At 35.2% G+C, this 16,741-nt stretch overlaps 1 protein-coding gene across 18 annotated transcripts in view; it reads left to right on the top strand.

Annotated features, from left to right (window-relative positions):
• The window catches only part of CCDC148 (coiled-coil domain containing 148), a 285,404-nt gene that overhangs the window by 82,877 nt on the left and 185,786 nt on the right, over positions 1 to 16,741 (top strand). For all 18 annotated transcript variants that reach the window (XR_005384565.1, XR_005384564.1, XM_038584562.1 and 15 more), the window contains 2 exons: positions 898 to 993; positions 1,072 to 1,253. Coding sequence is in view for 16 of the 18 variants with exons in the window: in XM_038584562.1 (XP_038440490.1) it covers positions 898 to 993; positions 1,072 to 1,253 (278 nt within the window). In the remaining 2 variants the exon portion in view is untranslated. The remainder of the gene's footprint in view (positions 1 to 897; positions 994 to 1,071; positions 1,254 to 16,741) is intronic.

Here is a 16,741-nt window from a genome sequence, read left to right as displayed (position 1 = left end):
ATGGCCATGAATAGTCTTCCTGCATCTGCACTCATTCTTGCCCCTCTTCACAGTGCATTTTGGAATTCTACTCTCAGTGCAGAGAGATCATTCATCAACCTGGGAGATCCCCTCAAGGCTCCTGCTGGCCCATAATTCTTCCCTATACACCTGGCCGTCTCTTTCTCAAACCTCCTCTCCTACCTGACACTCTCACCTTCCCCTGGGCCTTGTCACATTAGGGCTGGCCTCCCATCTATTCCTCACACGTGCCAGACTCCTTCTCATCTCAAGGCCTTTGTATCACCTGTTTTATCTGTCTCACTGATGGCACTTTTTGTCACATAGGTCTTAGCTTAAAGGTCTTCTCCCTTGAGAGGCCTATCCTGATCACCCACATGAGAGAAGCTATAGTCATTCTCTATTACATTACCCTGTTTTTATGTCACTTACCTCTTCTTGATAATTGTCTTATCTATTTTTTTTATTACTTTATTGGCTACCTCCCCCAGCTACAGCAAAAGCTCCATAGTCATAGTGGCACTAGATGTATGCTTCTAGGTGGTTTTTCTTACTATTTTTCAGTTATTCTGTAGTGTTGTTATATTGCTTTCATAAATAATATATATTTTTAAAAGGCATTAAAAATCTCATGCCCAGCTGGGGATTGGAGGCAAGGATGCAAGGGGAGGAAGGGGTGATTGAACCGGAGATAATCTGGTAAGCTCTCTGCCTTACCACAAACAAAATCCAAATGAGGGTGCAGAGTGGCTATGACTCCACTATACATACTTCCTAGGCCCATTTTTAGTATATGTTTCTGGAAGCTCCCTCTGATAAACACTGCTTGGCTATGGCATCTCTTGAACCCTTTTCCACATGTCCTCAAAAAGACTTTCTCTTATCTATATCCTATAGGTTGATTTCGTGAAGAAACAATTGAAAGCTGTCTTTGAAAGACTTAGTCTGGAGCAACAGAAAATAGAAAACTATCTTTCAGACTGGAATATGAAGGTAAGTGTGATGCATATAGTAATTTGTTTATCAATCTGTCACTTGTGTTAAATAAAACAGTCATTTAATTTTTTTCAGATACTAGATTATTCTTCAGAAGAAAGAAGTAACCTGCTTAGTGAACTGCCCATGGAATTAGAAACATTGGAATGCCCATACCCTGATTTGAAATCTTCAATTCTTCATGAGTTCTTTAACTTTACAGAGAAATATAAAAAGAAACTTCAAGAGTTTGATTTGCAGTTAGAAGACATATCCAGGTGATAAGATAAAACTACTTGAATTATGTAGATTTTTGCCACTAAATTTTTATTTTTGTATTAAGGGTTACTATACTTCTGATTTACTGTTTTCATAGCTACTATGTGGTTAGAATATAGTCAATCAATAAATGTTTAGATTGATTATTTGTTTAATTAGGGTTCTCTTTCCTCCAAAATAATTTTCCTGAACACTATTTTTAAAGATTTTTATAAAATTGAAACATGATGAAAATATGCCCCTCACGGAGCTCTTTCCTACATAATTAAGAAATAGTTTTCAAGCATGAATTTTCAGCAACTATGAATTTTTATTTTAAGATGTGAAACTCTTCTTTAGTGGAAATTTATAAATCATTACTAGTAATAGTTGGTTTCAATGGAAAATGTGTCCATGGAATTATGTTACCTATAATCCACTGTGATTTTGTTCTAGAGCAAACACAAAATATGTTTTATAAATTTTTAAAAACATATTAAATTTTTTTTAGAAAATGGACTTTTGGATATATCCTGAAAATGACAAGTCCTCTTCTGAATGTCAAATACAACATTAGGGGATTTAAAATTCAGTTTTGGCGGGGTCATCTTTTAATTAAATAAGTGAACAAAGCCAGAAATGCCACTGTAGGTTAGATCATTAGCTTACCTCATGTATGTGTTTCATATATGAATTTCTGAGGAATATTTCATAGGAAAATATGCCTTTTATTCTATTATATTGAAGCCAATATTGAAGCCAATTTCATGTAAAGGAGTTTCATTTATAGGCAATTCACTAAGAAATGTAAGGATTTTTTTTTTAAGAAATGTAAGGAGTTTAAAAAAATGTAAGGAATTTAGTAAAAGGTTTACTTTAATTTACTATAAATCTGTCCCTTCAATAGTTTTCCTCTTTTTCAAAATATAAATTCTATTATATTGAAGCTAATATAATATTTTGAATAAAATATTAAAATAATAAATATTTTGAATAAAAATAAATAAATATTTTGAATTCCTTACATTTCTTAATGAATTGCCTATAAATGAAACTCCTTTATATGAAATTGCTAGTGTTAAGAAATAACAACAAGGAAAACCTTAAATCCTACTAAGTAGAGTTCTTTACTTTAATAGCCTCTGGGTACAGCTTCTACTTGTCTTCACATACTTGGAGAGGCAATCTCAGATGAAGCCTGAATCTTTCCTGACCCACACTTTTTCTTACATTTCTGTGGGGATTGTCACGTGTTCTTGGGCAGACACTTTTTAGGCTTATAAGAGCCCCGGTCCTCCCTTGTCTCTCTGCCTTCTTTTTTTCCATCCCTTTACCTTGCAGTAAAGCTCAGAAAAGAAATTAATAATATATCATTTATATGTGCGGATCGATTAATTAATTACACTTTAATTGAAACTCAGTCACAATGAAATGCTAACTCAACCATGAACTTAGTTGAAGTCTTTAATTGTAAAATAAACATCCTCTCTCCTTCCCCATCCCAACCTTGTTGAAGAGATTTTAGAGCTTATCAAGTAAGAAGGAGATGTTTTTTAAAATTTTATTCTTTTGTTTTTCTGGGGAATGGATTATAATCAGGCTGCTTGTGGCTAGGTAAATTTGACTTCTTCCTTTTTAAGCATGCTGACTGCCCTATTACCTTTCCTCCCAGATGCGTCTTGGCCCACTAGGAAATCTGGCTGAGACTGGTGTTTCTGAGTTAGTAGCTCCTAAACATGGACAAGTTTGCCTTGGTAGCCTAAGTGGATACTTTCCACTAAGACCTATCCTTCACAGCTCATTTTCCTACTTCCCTTGTCATGTGAACTCAGTTTCTGCTCTTCCTTTGTACAGTGCTGTACCACTCAGAAAAAGTTGAGATTCACAGTTCCATTGTCATTACTGAAGGTTAAATAGAGAATAAGATGAAAATATATTACATGCTAAGATTTCTGCAGTGGGAAGACACACTGAGGGAAAAATAGCTTAAGAAAGCTTAGTGGAGGAAGTAAAGTTCACTACAGAGTTTAAAGATTGAGTAGAATTAGAAAAAGGCAGAAAGGAAGCAGGGAGGACATTCTAAGAAGGGATATTAAATGATTAGACTGTAAACCCCTTGAAGACAAAATAATTTATTAGCAATATTTGTATCCTTAACACCTAGCAGAACCTTAGCACCTAGCACATCCTGGCACATAGTAGCTTTCAAATAAATAATTGTTCAGTTGAGTTGAATTAAAGGTGAAAACAATGAAGGTGAGAGTGGCAAGGCATGTTATGGGAGCAGTAGGAATCCACTCTGGAGAAATATAGGTTCATAAGTTCTAGTTTAAAGTCTGCTTGCCACATGTAATTGTCCAAAATAAATTTTATATAATTACTGATATTTTTACTTGGTGAATGTTTATTGAGTAATCCTTAACATAGAGTGATTTCTGCTAAACTCCTTGGTAGGGGCACCAGTAGACAGACTAGACTAGAATATGTCCTTGCCATTTAGAAGGCTTAGAATATTTAGGGGAAGCAACATATATACACATGTATCCCGACCAAATAAGAACTACATGTAAACATTAACTGAAGAGACTATTTTATAAAAATGCTTGTAATGAATGATGAAGCATCAATAAAATTGAGTTTTCAGGAGTACTTTCTTTGAGGAGAAAAAAAGAGTAAATGGACTATTTTGAATAAATACAGAGGTGGTTGGCATCAGCAATCTGTGACTGCTGGGCAGTAAGTCACATAAATGTACTATTCTAATTCGCAAAATGAATGATATGTTTAGCTATAATATTAATTGGACTTATAGATTGCCAGTGTCTGCCACTATGTTGATATGGCCATTTCCCATTTTGCTTCTAGCTATTAGGCCTTATGAGAATTCATATAGATTGTGTACATATATGTACATACCTACACAAGTGAGTGGATGCTTATTTTAAACAGATGTGTGGTGCTATGACATAAGAAAGTTGAAATATTGAGGGGACATTTTTAAATTATAACATTTTCATTGGGCTAAAGGCAGTGGATGCATGGTTAACCCCAACATTTATTTTAATTCCTTCTATTTTGTAGCAGCTCATTGGTTTGGGTTGGAAAGACTCTATCCCCATATCCAAAGGTAGGCTCTGGATGGGAGTTTGTACCAGTCAGTAACCTTATTTCCCCTGAGCTACAGCAACTAGATGTTACTCTGACATGGGAAACTATTGGAAGTAAAAGTGTGAGAGCAGTGTGGAATAACAAGACCTAACGTGTTTTAGCAGGATCACTTTGGGAGTTGCTGTGTTTAAGATGGAGGTAGAGAGGGACAAGAAAAGATTGAACACTTAGGAGGTTACTAAAGTAACCTAGGTGGGAGATAATGGTGGCCTGGATCAGGAAGTGGGGGTGTTATGAAATAGCCAGCTTTTGAACATATTTTAAAGGTAGAACCAACAGCATCTGCTGAAGAGTTCAAAAGGCATGTGAAAAAGAGTAACAAAAGAATAATCAAAATTTTTGAGGTTGAGCAACTGGGAAGATGTAGTTACCATCAACTGAGATGGGGAAGACTATAAGAAAAGTAGGGTTGTGCTATGTGGAAGACCAGATGTTTCGGTTTAGACATGGGTTTGAGTTCCTGTCAGATATCCAAGTACAGATTCTGGGAAGGAAGTCAGTTATATGACTTTGGAGTCCAGGAGAGAGATCTGAGCTGGAGATTCGTATTGGTGAGTCATCACCATGAAAATGGGTGTGATCGCCAAAATAGTGAGTGAAGAGACAAAGGAGAGATCAAAGATGGATCCCTAGGTCTGCTGGCATTAAAGCATCAGCAAGGAGAGGGGTAACCCAATACTGTATGCTGAGGAAAGGTCTATTAGATATGAAGAAAACCAAGGAACTATACTGTCCTGGAAGGCAAATGGAGAAGAAGTGGTCAGCAGTGTGAGTTGAGGAGGGATGATCACTGAATAAATGCTGCTAAGTCAAATAAATATGGCTGATAATGGACTGTTTGCTCGAGATGATAAGCAACTGTTGAGTCATTGATAACCATTTTCATTGAAGAAGTGGGAACAGATGCCCAATTGGGTTTGATTTAAGTGAATGGGAGGAGAGAATTGAAGACAATGAGTATAGACCAGCTCTTCTGAGAAGTTCTTTGTAAATGAGAGCAAGAAAGTAGGGCCAGACTTTTATGTTGTTGATTTGTCTTTTGTTTTGCTTAAAATGGGGGAAATATTACTCTGTTTGATACTGATAAGAATAATCCAATAATGGGATTTGGTACACAAATAGAGGAACAAACAGATAGTTCATCTACCCCAGTAACAGGTAGAGACACACAGTACATGGTGCGGGTACTGAGAGGTGAATAGATGTCATAGTGGCAGTCCATGGAACTCTGGGTAGGAATTCCAAATACAGATGACAAAGAAATTTATGAAAACCTTTCTACTCATCAAAGCAATAAACATTTTTTTTATTGGTGTTCAATTTACTAACATACAGAATAACCCCCAGTGCCCGTCACCCATTCACTCCCACCCCCCGCCCTCCTCCCCTTCCAACACCCCTAGTTCGTTTCCCAGAGTTAGCAGTCTTTACGTTCTGTCTCCCTTTCTGATATTTCCCACACATTTCTTCCCCCTTCCCTTATATTCCCTTTCACTATTATTTACATTTTTTAAAAATACTCGGATTTTTACCTATAAGATGGTAAAACATAAAAAATTATCCAAAGTTGAAAATATAGAAGAAATGGGCATTTTCATACATGAATGGTATATAAATTCTTTTGGAAAGCAATCTGACACTATGTCATCAAAAATTTTTATAAAGGTGAGTAATTGTTTAGAAATAATCTTAAAGAAAACAATCATAGATGTGAAATAAATAGTTGGCTTCAAGGATATTCAACATTGTTTTTTTCCTTTCATTCGTGATAGCAAAATCCTTAAGGTGACAAAATAGCCAACAATTAGAGGATTATCTCCATTAATTATGATATATCCACTTTCATTAATAATTATATTAAACAATTTATAATGGTACAAATAACTGCAATAAGTTGCTATGCAATTAGAAATTAGTCTGAAAAATAGTGGATTCTCTTTTTTTTCCTTTTCCTTCTGAAAGTGTTACATCTACATTTATAAAGCTACAGAAAAAAGACTGGAAGTTTATCTAAACAAGCAATAACAACAGTTATCTCCAGGAGGTAAAATTATACATAATTTGGCATACCTGTTGTTTTTGTAAAACAAAAACACAGATTTTTTTAAATCTAAAGAGTGAAGGGGATACTGTTGATATTTAATGACTGTTAAATGACATGACAGGTATATGCCATTTTAATCCTCAATACAGCCCATTTAAAAAATGACTTTACAGATGAAGAAACTGCAGCTAAGTGGAAAGTGAAGAATTTCTCCAAAGTTTCTGAGGTAGCAGATAGTTGAACAGGAATGAGTTTCTTCTGCTCATCTGAATTGACAGCTTTTCCCTCACACTATACCACTTCAAGCATGTACATATATCAGTTGTGTTGGTCATGCGTTGATTACTAGATCAGTGCTGTTGAATAGAAGTATGACGCGACCCACAGATTTGAACCTCATATAATGATAATTTAAAATTTTTTAAGTAGCCATGTTAAAATATTCCTTAAAAGATGAAATTTATTTTAATAGTATATTTCATTTAACTCAATACTTCAAAACATTATAATTTTAATATATAATCAATATTTTAAAATTATTGAGATACAATACATTCCATTTTCACATGAAGTCTTTGAAATCTGGTCTGCAGATAACCCTTGCAGCACACCTTAATTGGGACTAGCTATGTGTTAAGTCCTGAATAGTCACATGTGGCTTGTGGCTACTGTCTTGGATAGCACAGCTTTAAAGAATGTTGTCTTCTACTCTAACTTACATATATTTTAAATCTGACTACAGTTGAACCTATTTCTTTATTCAATATGTATAAAGCTATTTAGATTCTATTTAGCCTGTATTTCATTAGTAACATGAAGACAAGTTTAATTGCTTGTTTTAGACTCAGATGAGATTGTGGCTTTAATTTCCTAATATTTGGATGAATTAATCATATAGATGAGACATAATTGTCTGATGCTCCATTTAGCTATGTCAGATCTGAAGCCAATATGCAGCAAAAGCTATAGAGAGATAACAAATAATTTCTACTTTATTGCTTGATAGGTATATTAAATTTTAAATATTGATTCATAATTATTATCCTATTATTTTATGAGATCAGAATCTGAGTACTATTTAAAATTCACAATGATTATAACAATTTTGCCCTCTGTGTGTACATTATCAAGGCCTGTAGTTTCAATTAAATTATTTTAATTTACTCTGTGAAGTTACTTGTTAGTAAATTTCAAGATAACTGTTTGGTTGCCTTATATACATGTTTCCTTATATATATATTTTATCTTAATACAGAAATAATTACATTTATTACAGAAATTTTTTTTAAAAATCAAGACAAGCAAAGAGAAGTGAAAGTTAGTCTTAGGTTCCCAACACTAAGAGATAGTCTCTGGTAGCATTTTTATATATTTAAGTTATATGTATATTGTTTATAAAAATGGAAACATACTCTACACGTACTCATTGTTTTTCCTGTTTGTGAATGAAGTCCAATATTATTCATTTTTCCAATCAATGTTTACTAACCTATGTTTTAGGTTGCTGTATTAAATATTCCTTTACAACATATTTTTTATTATATGCATGATATTACAATATGTGGTTGTACCAGATAAATTCAACCCATTTCCTGGTTTTGGATTCATTTTGATATTTGTTTAAAAACCTTGGAACAGGGATCCCTGGGTGGCGCAGCGGTTTGGCGCCTGCCTTTGGCCCAGGGCGCGATCCTGGAGACCCGGGATCGAATCCCACGTCGGGCTCCTGGTGCATGGAGCCTGCTTCTCCCTCTGTCTGTGTCTCTGCACCTCTCTCTCTCTCTCTGTGACTATCATAAATGAATAAAAATTAAAAAAAAAAAAAAAAAAAAGTTTAAAAACCTTGGAACAAATAACTCTGTTGCTGTATTTTGAGTAATCCCATGATATTCACTTAACATGAATTTCTGGAAGTGAATTGCTGAGTCAAAAGGACTGAAAAATTCTAACGTTTTTAAGAGTATTGCTATATTGCTCTCCAGAAAAGTAGAAAATTTATACATTGACCAGCAGACTTTCCATTGTTTGGCTCATCTTTTGGGCTTCATTGGATTTTGCAATCATGTGTGAATATCACCAGTGTCTTGCTCATATGCTCTTTCTCTCTCTTTTTCAATACTTATTTACGTAGCATAGCTCTGTCACTATCTTTATGTGAAAGTTTTGCCAACAGAATTGGCAAAAAAAGATGAAAAAGATAAGAGCCAGCATCAGAAGCCAGCACTCAATAAACAGTGAGTGGCTTCATGTAATTTTCTTTAAAATGTTTTTAATAAACAAATATTTACACATGAGGGTGTTGCTTGATAAATACAAGATAGAGGAAAGAGAGGGAAAGGAACAGAATAACTGATACTTACTTACTTGATGATGTTACAACAAGTTAAAACATCGGGGCCTTAATTACCAGGTGGGATTCTTTTCTGAGAATGTAGTCTTGGAAATTTTAGAAAATTTCAGTGCCTGGGGATGTCCAATCTCATGTTCTACATGTCTGATCTGGGCTGGTTGTATGTCAAGGTTGAGACATGCTCTCCTCTGCTTCCCTAAGGGGAGAAGTGCTCAGAATTAGGAACATAATTATTTGAACATTAGCATGTTTACTTAGTCACATTGGTTATATGACCCACTTGTACAGCATCCTAGGTTACGGTAACTCTCATTTTCTCTTGGCATATTCCAACATGGTTTGTCCAATCTGACTTCGCAATTTTTGCTAGAGAGAAGCCATGATTGTAGACTATGATTTATTTTTGTCACATATATTTAACAGCTTTCTCTTAAATATGTCATTGAAAATACTTAATTACTTTATGACTCTTGAACTAAAAGCCATATTTGACAATTGTTCAACCTTCTTTTGGTTTGTTATGGGAATGAAGTATATTTTAAGTTCTTTTGGCTAAGGTGGAATGCATTTTATCAAGGGAAAAAAATGGATGCAGTTTCTGTAGTGTACCCCAAAAGCTAATCTTAAAGTTTGCTTGATTAATTAATAATTCAGCTTGTATAATTACTCAGATGTTTGTTTAAATATGTCTGTGAAAATATAAGAATAGTGGCTATAAGTTTCTAGATTCAACCATCCTTATTGTTAAAATCACTGCAGCCCGTATCTGCCTTCTTGATATAATTGTTTCAGCTAGAAACTACACAGTGTAGTGTTGTCTGAAGCTACATTTTTAATACTTTTGAAGACTGAAAAATCTGGGTTTTGCAGGATGAAGGAGTGGGAGTCATTTATGAGAGGTTTCTCTTCTTTGCTGGATGTGAAATCAAATTAATCCTGAGTAAATCAGATTGGAGAAAATGGAAACAGCAGGTTGAAAGATTTGTGCCCAGGAAAATTGACATATGTTATTTTAACCTGGTTAATACAGATAGAATTTATTATTAAAATAATAAAATATGTGTAGCATATTCCTTATACCTTGAGGCCCAATCCTTTGAGGAAACCATATCATTAGAACTGAGGCTATGAAGAACCAGTAATGTAAGAAATTATAATCAACATGCTCAGACTTATGTCTATCTGCCATATTAGTGCCTATGCAAGAAAATAAAGTTGAATATTGATAATGTCTAAAAAATAATAAACTGAGAAAGAGGACTGTCAGTACTAATCAATTCTTATAATTTTTTAGTGATTACTGACAGTTGATTTGAAGTGATATTCTCCTATTTTTATGTGGCATTTAAAATTTCAAAAGCCTGAGGCACCTGGCTAGCTCAGTCATAACAGCATGTTACTCTTGATCCTAGGGTTGTGAGTTCAAGCCCCACTTTGGGCATGGAGCCTACTTAAAAAATAAATAAGTAAATAAAATTTCAAAAGCCCTCAATGGTTAATTGAATTTTTCCTCATGCCATCCCAAAGAAGTAGACCAGTTTTACTATTCTTAAAACTGAGTCTTAATGTCTGTACAGGTAACTTTATTCACTTCAACTTTATTGCACTTAAAAATATTCTTACTTCCTCAAAATGAAAAATAAAATAGTAACATGGTTGCAAATTCTGGATCAGCAGAATTTTAAAAATGGAGCATATAACATGCTCGTAGATGATCTTGTCTTTTTTTTTATTTTTATTTATTTATGATAGTCACACACAGAGAGAGAGAGGCAGAGACATAGGCAGAGGGAGAAGCAGGCTCCATGCACCGGGAGCCTGACGTGGGACTCGATTCCGGGTCTCCAGGGTCGCACCCTGGGCCAAAGGCAGGAGCTAAACCGCTGCGCCACCCAGGGATCCCATGATCTTGTCTTTACTGATTCTATACATTTGAGTTTGAGTTGGTTATGTTTAGTTTTGGGTTTTTGTCTTAAAAATGGCCCTTGATGTTGAACACCTGACAGTTGCTAATCATCTGAGGAATGTTACCGTAGATAGTGGTCTCTGGACATATTGGATCTGCATCTCTTTAATCTCTATATCCTTCATAGCACTTTCCTTCCAAAGCAATATTAGGATGCCATATTTAAAAAGTCATTTTTTCTTTCCGTCAGTTAGCTATCAAATAGGGTATCTTTGGCTATAAGTAAGAAAATCTCAACACAAGTCAATACCACTTAAGCAATAAGGAGATTTCTTTTCTTATTTCCCAAAAAGTGCAGAAGTAGAGAAGTCCAAGCACAGTGAAGTCTGGGTTTTCTGCATTCTGTGCCCTGCCTTCCTACAAGTTAGATGCTTCCTGCAGCAGTTCCCACCATAATATTCAGAGGCAGAAAAGGACCATTTCTTCCTTGTAAGCTAGGAAAACTTTGCCTTAGAAGACTTCTCTTTACATTTCATTGGCCAGAATTGGGTCTTTCATCCATGCTTATACCAAACACTGACCAGAAGAACAGGATGCTTGTAAATAGATAATTGTTAATGGATTAAATCAATCAAGATTCAATCTCAGGGATGGGGATGGTGCTCACCTTCCCTGGAGAGGGCGCCCTATGGAAGAAGGTAGATCTTGAATAAAATTAGGATTCTGGTGGGCAGAAGCAGGAGTAGGGGCAATGTTTGCTACAATTACCTTTTCCTTATACTTCTTATGATGAATATAATTATTTAAAACCCAACACATGGAGTGGTTGAGCTATTATATTTTACTTTTAACAGGCTGTTTTATCCCCTGATCTCAAAACTTCCACTAGGAGTTATATTGCCTCTTAAAATTGTGTAGATGGATGTAGGGATAAGGTGGTTTAGGAGTCTTGCCATCAACCCAGCTACTCCACTTCTAAAAAATACACATGGTAGTAAAAAAAAAAATCAAGCTTTCTATGACAACTATTACCACCCTCCCCCATCTAAGAAAAAACACTGTACTTGCTACGTAAATAGCAATTACAACTTCCAAATAAGTCACTAAACCTCCTCTTCTGGACAGATTCATACCCCTAAACCTTTCTATGAAAAATTCTGGAGTCATCAATTTTAGAACTCTGCCATAGTTTTACTTTCCTGTCACCTCTCAAAGACTATGGCTTTGGATGCTGATGCAAGTTCTTGCTTTATCCTATGGGCAATTTTGTTGTTCATTCTTTAATTCAGTGGATTTTGGCCATGCTTCTACATTTCATTTTAGCCAAAAGGCTGAGAAGCAAAGGTCATACTTCTGAGAGCCTACTTTATTCTAGCCATCAGCTCCCACCTCAGTAGGCAGACTGGGTGGAGCTTGGGACCCTGAAGGTGAGAACTACTAAGTGAGAATAGATTTCCTGGAAAGAAATGTACTTACTCAAACAAAACCCAAGGAGGAGATTCTGTTGGTCAGAAATAAGTGTAAGGCTGGGGAGCCCCCTGTAAACCAGGCTAAAAATCAAAGATAGATTTATATTTGAATAAAGGGAGTGGGGTGGAGTGAGGAGACAGTTTCAGGAACCAGGCTGATTAGATTCAGTGTTTGAGTCTGAGTCGGAAAGACAACATTAAAATGTAGAATCAAGTTGTATTTCCTAGAAGGTCAGACCCAGTGTAGCCAAATAAGCCGATTACATCAGAACTATTTTTTATTCACATTAATCCATCAGTGAACCAATCCTGCTTCTTAGTGGTGAGAAGCACTAGATGTCTCCTGCCACTGTTATACTAGAAGAGTTAAGAATTTTTCTCTAGGCTAGATTCACTATGGCCAGTTGCCAATCTCGAGCTAGCTGTTGGATGTATCAGGCAGCTTAAGGAGGTGCTACCATTTTGCTGGAAAACTCCCTTCACTCTGAGAAAAGTATAAAACAATTTTCAGCCATTTGTGAACACCACGTTTAGTTTCATAGACTTATATCTGCTATTAAAATACTTTGTTAGCCTCATGTACCTTGTTTGCCATCATTGGCTACCTCTCTGCCTCTCCTCCACCACAAATGTATTTTGATGGAACCAGAATGTTAAGGAAGTGACTTAAGCATGACTAAGAAGAAAACTAGTAGTTCATTTAATTGTGAGTCAGTTTAGGATTTTTGGATGATCCAAACGGGTAGAATTAGGGAGACTTATCAACCCTGGTGTAGTTTGATTCTCACAGCTGACATTCTCCTTTTCTAAATTACCTATTTTGTCTCACATCCTGGGATATCATGATAAAATTATATCATGGGACTTCATTATGGGGCAGGGATGGGGGGGTGGGTGGAGATTGAATGGTAGATACTTCACATTTTTAGAGTCTGGAATTCCCTGAAGTATTAGAAGTGCCCAGGAAGCCTGGAAACTATAAAATCTTGTGCTATTATAAAGATGAAAATTATGAAACATTTTAAATTAGAAAATTTGGGTGGACAAAAAGAAAAGAAATTGCACAGACCTGCCAAGGATTTTTTTTTTTGTCTAAAGATAATTTAAAAATTGCAGAAGTTTAGGATAATTTTAAAGCCTTCTTTAAACTTTTTAAAATTATAGAGTCACTTTTCAAATTTAGAAATCTGGATAAGTGATCAGAATAGTTTTCAATAGCTGCATAATTTAGCTACTTCTGTTATTGGAATCACTAGCAAAGCAATTAAACAGAAAACTTTGGAAGGTAAAACAGGAACTTTGGAAGGTAAAAGCTAACCTTAGTTATTCTATATAGCTTAGCTTTTTATATAGATTTTCCTGTACAATGAAAAGACGATTAGTAAAGATAAATTTTCAGATTGGAATTTAGAAATACAGATTTATTAAATTTGATTTTATTTTAGGGGCCAAGTAGGAAACAGCTACTTTGTTATTGTGAAGAGGCTATTATGTTTGAATATTCCTTTAGATTTTTACTATCCAGAAGACTCAGTGTATATATAATGGTGGGAGCTTTCTCCCTTGCAAACAGCATCCTAATGGAGATGATGTATGACGGTGCCATTATCTATTGCCAGTGTGAATATTTGCCTCAAAATTTAGGCCTGTGGCTCTGGAAACTGCTATAAATACTCTAAAATAATAACATTGTGAGTATTTATGTATCATTTTAAGTATGTTTTTTGTTTCTATTCCATGTATTCTAGAAAAATGACTTACAATTTGTGTAATTGTGGTAATTGGAAAAAGCTGTTGAGATGTGAGGTTTCTAAAATCAATAAGAAGAGCAAAATGGATGTGATCATTTGTAGCATGCTTGCTTTGAAATAGTTTTGATGTTGTATTATCATTTCATATGTTTAAGTGGTTTTGATGTTGTCGCTAAAATGGCACCTAATTAATACATTCACACAATACATTAAAATGCACTCAGTGCCACAAATTCTCCTGCTGTTGCATTTATTTATAGCAATGTACACTGCTTAATGTGTGCTTTTATTTGAAAAGCATTTTTGTAAATGTTTGCCATTTATACTTTCTTTTTGAGTGTAGCCGCAATCTTGTACCACCATTCAATATGAAAGATCATCAAAGCAATTAACTTAGAAGTACTTCTCCATTTACCAAAGGATTAAAACTATCTTTGAAAATTATAGGTAAGACAGTTTAGAGATCATCTTAGGTCAGGTTCTGTAGAAGAAAAGCTGAGACAGAAATGGTAAAAACAAGTGATTTGTTGGGAAATACTCTCAGAAGGATGGTAAGGGGAAGAAGGAAAGAGGAGAGGAAAATGTCTATGTATGGAGGTGATCTCAGTGGAAATGGGCTGCAGTTTGCTCCCACAGTGAAACTCTAGAGCATGAATGGTATCATGGGATTAGTTCCATCAGGAGGTAAGTGAGCTGGCGGTTCTATACCCAATGTCAGCCAAACATTGGTTGCAGCTGGCCTTCAAAAACAGGTAGGAGAGAAACATTTTGGGTGAGGCAGTTCCCATTTGGTCCAGGACAATTCTCCAGTGAATGGAGGTACATCTGTGAATTATCAGCATTTTGGTGATGGGACTTTGAGCCAATAAGGGAGATATGGCATAACACAACAGCATCCACTGTATAGATGAATGACAACTTAAGAGATTGGACAATTTATTGGACCTTGATTCTGTTACTTTCCCCTCCTCAGCACACACCCTACTACATACATCCACATTTATAATCAAATAAAGGTGGAAAGTCAAACCATGTTCAAGTCCCTTTGATTAGGAAACACTTTAAAAGTATGAATGAAGACATGGACTTCAGGTCAATTTTTTTTTTTTTTTGTTACTTGTGGTGCAGTAAAAGAGAATTTATGTGGCTAACTGCTATTAAAATACATTTTTGTTATCATGAATGAAAATGAGTTCAAGAGAGGAGCTTAGGTATTATCCGTGAAGACTTGAGGGTGGTGTTTTGTTTCGTTTTTTTAAAGATTTTTATTTCTCTATCTGAGAGAGAGAGAGCACAAGCGGGGGGTGGGATGGAGTGGGATGAGGTGGGGGGCAGAAGGAAAGGGAGAAGCAGGCTCCCCGCTGAGCAGGTAGGCTGACTCGAGGCTCAACACCAGGACCCTAAGATCATGACCCAAGCTGAAGGTAGAAACTTAACTGACTGAGCCACCCAGGCGCCCTAGACTTGAGAGTATTTTAAATGCCAAGTACACTCAGGCAAGAATTTCTGCAGGTTCATACCCCTATTTTAAATGCTTTGTTTGCAGAAGGCTTCGACTGTCTATGCATTCATAACTGATTCAGACAGAACCAATACACTTGGTGTGTTCAATGAAACAACTCCTCTCAAAGTATTTCTCTGCCATAGATTATTGGGTCATACAGAAGTGTGGAGTATGCTTCCTAGCAGAGCACCTCCAACCCTCTTTTTTCTTCCCATTATAGAGCTGTTAGTAAAGATTATCTTCTTTGAAAGAGAATTTTTTCTTTCTTGCTACTTACTGGAATAATGAAATGCTTTACAAAAACTAGGTAACCTTGTATGAGGACGGTGGAATTCCCATTAGTATCACTGATTTAAAGAGCTTTTTATTCTATTTTAAGTTGTCAAATATTTTTCAAGGGCATAGAAGACATATGAGAAATTCTTTGAATTGCACAATTAACTTCAAAGTAGAAGATCATTGATATAGTAGAAATAAACAATAGCAAGTCTCCATCTTGGATCAAAGAAATACTTGTTGCTAATAATATTCTCTCTGATTGCATCTGTATTTGATTATTCCAATTTATTAAGCAGGAATAATAATATGCAAATAAACCCAGAATGATAAAGAGACATTAATTCCGTTTATACTTCAAGCTGATATTGCAACCTTTCCACTCTGCACAGGGCTTTGCTAAAACCTTATGTAGAACACAAACCAGGCCAGTGCCTAGGAGTTTCCTGAAATGATAAAGGCATTTTTGGTGTAGGGTGGACATGTTTTTAGGTAGGGCCTTGAAGAGTTGTTCCTATTTATAAATTATTTCTTTAGTGATCTGAAATTTAATACCACTGGTAATCTTCTCACTAATATTATCTAGTCTTAATTCCATAGTGAGAAGTTGAAAGGGTAAAGTAAATGACAATTTTAGACTTATTTTAAAGTGAAACTTTAAATAAGTGCTTTCCTCAGGCCTTAATTTCCTTTGTGTAATTGTTCATTTAGCTGTCTACATTTGTGCTTTCCTCCAGGAATAAAAATTCTTTTTATTCTGTATGTCTCAATAATTTATTTCCCCATGTTCATTTATTTCTCTCATTGGCCATGATTTAAAAAATATTATCATAGGAAGGATAGAATAAATATTTTTAAAATATTATGTCACTTGGCAAACTTCTTGAAATAATGCCTGGAATTTGTGGCAAGACCAATAAAGGATTAGAATTTAGAACCTTTTCTATAGCAAACATTTAATTTGGCTAATGTATTTAAAATAAACAAATAAACAAACACCAGGCTTCATTTTATGTAATCTGTACCATTTGTTAGTAGCT

Source organism: Canis lupus, chromosome 36, assembly GCF_011100685.1.
Source record: "Canis lupus familiaris isolate Mischka breed German Shepherd chromosome 36, alternate assembly UU_Cfam_GSD_1.0, whole genome shotgun sequence".
In the NCBI taxonomy this organism is placed as follows: Eukaryota; Metazoa; Chordata; class Mammalia; order Carnivora; family Canidae; genus Canis; species Canis lupus.
The sequence above is the reverse complement of the archived record's forward strand: the minus strand, read 5'-3'. Positions and strand labels throughout refer to the sequence as shown.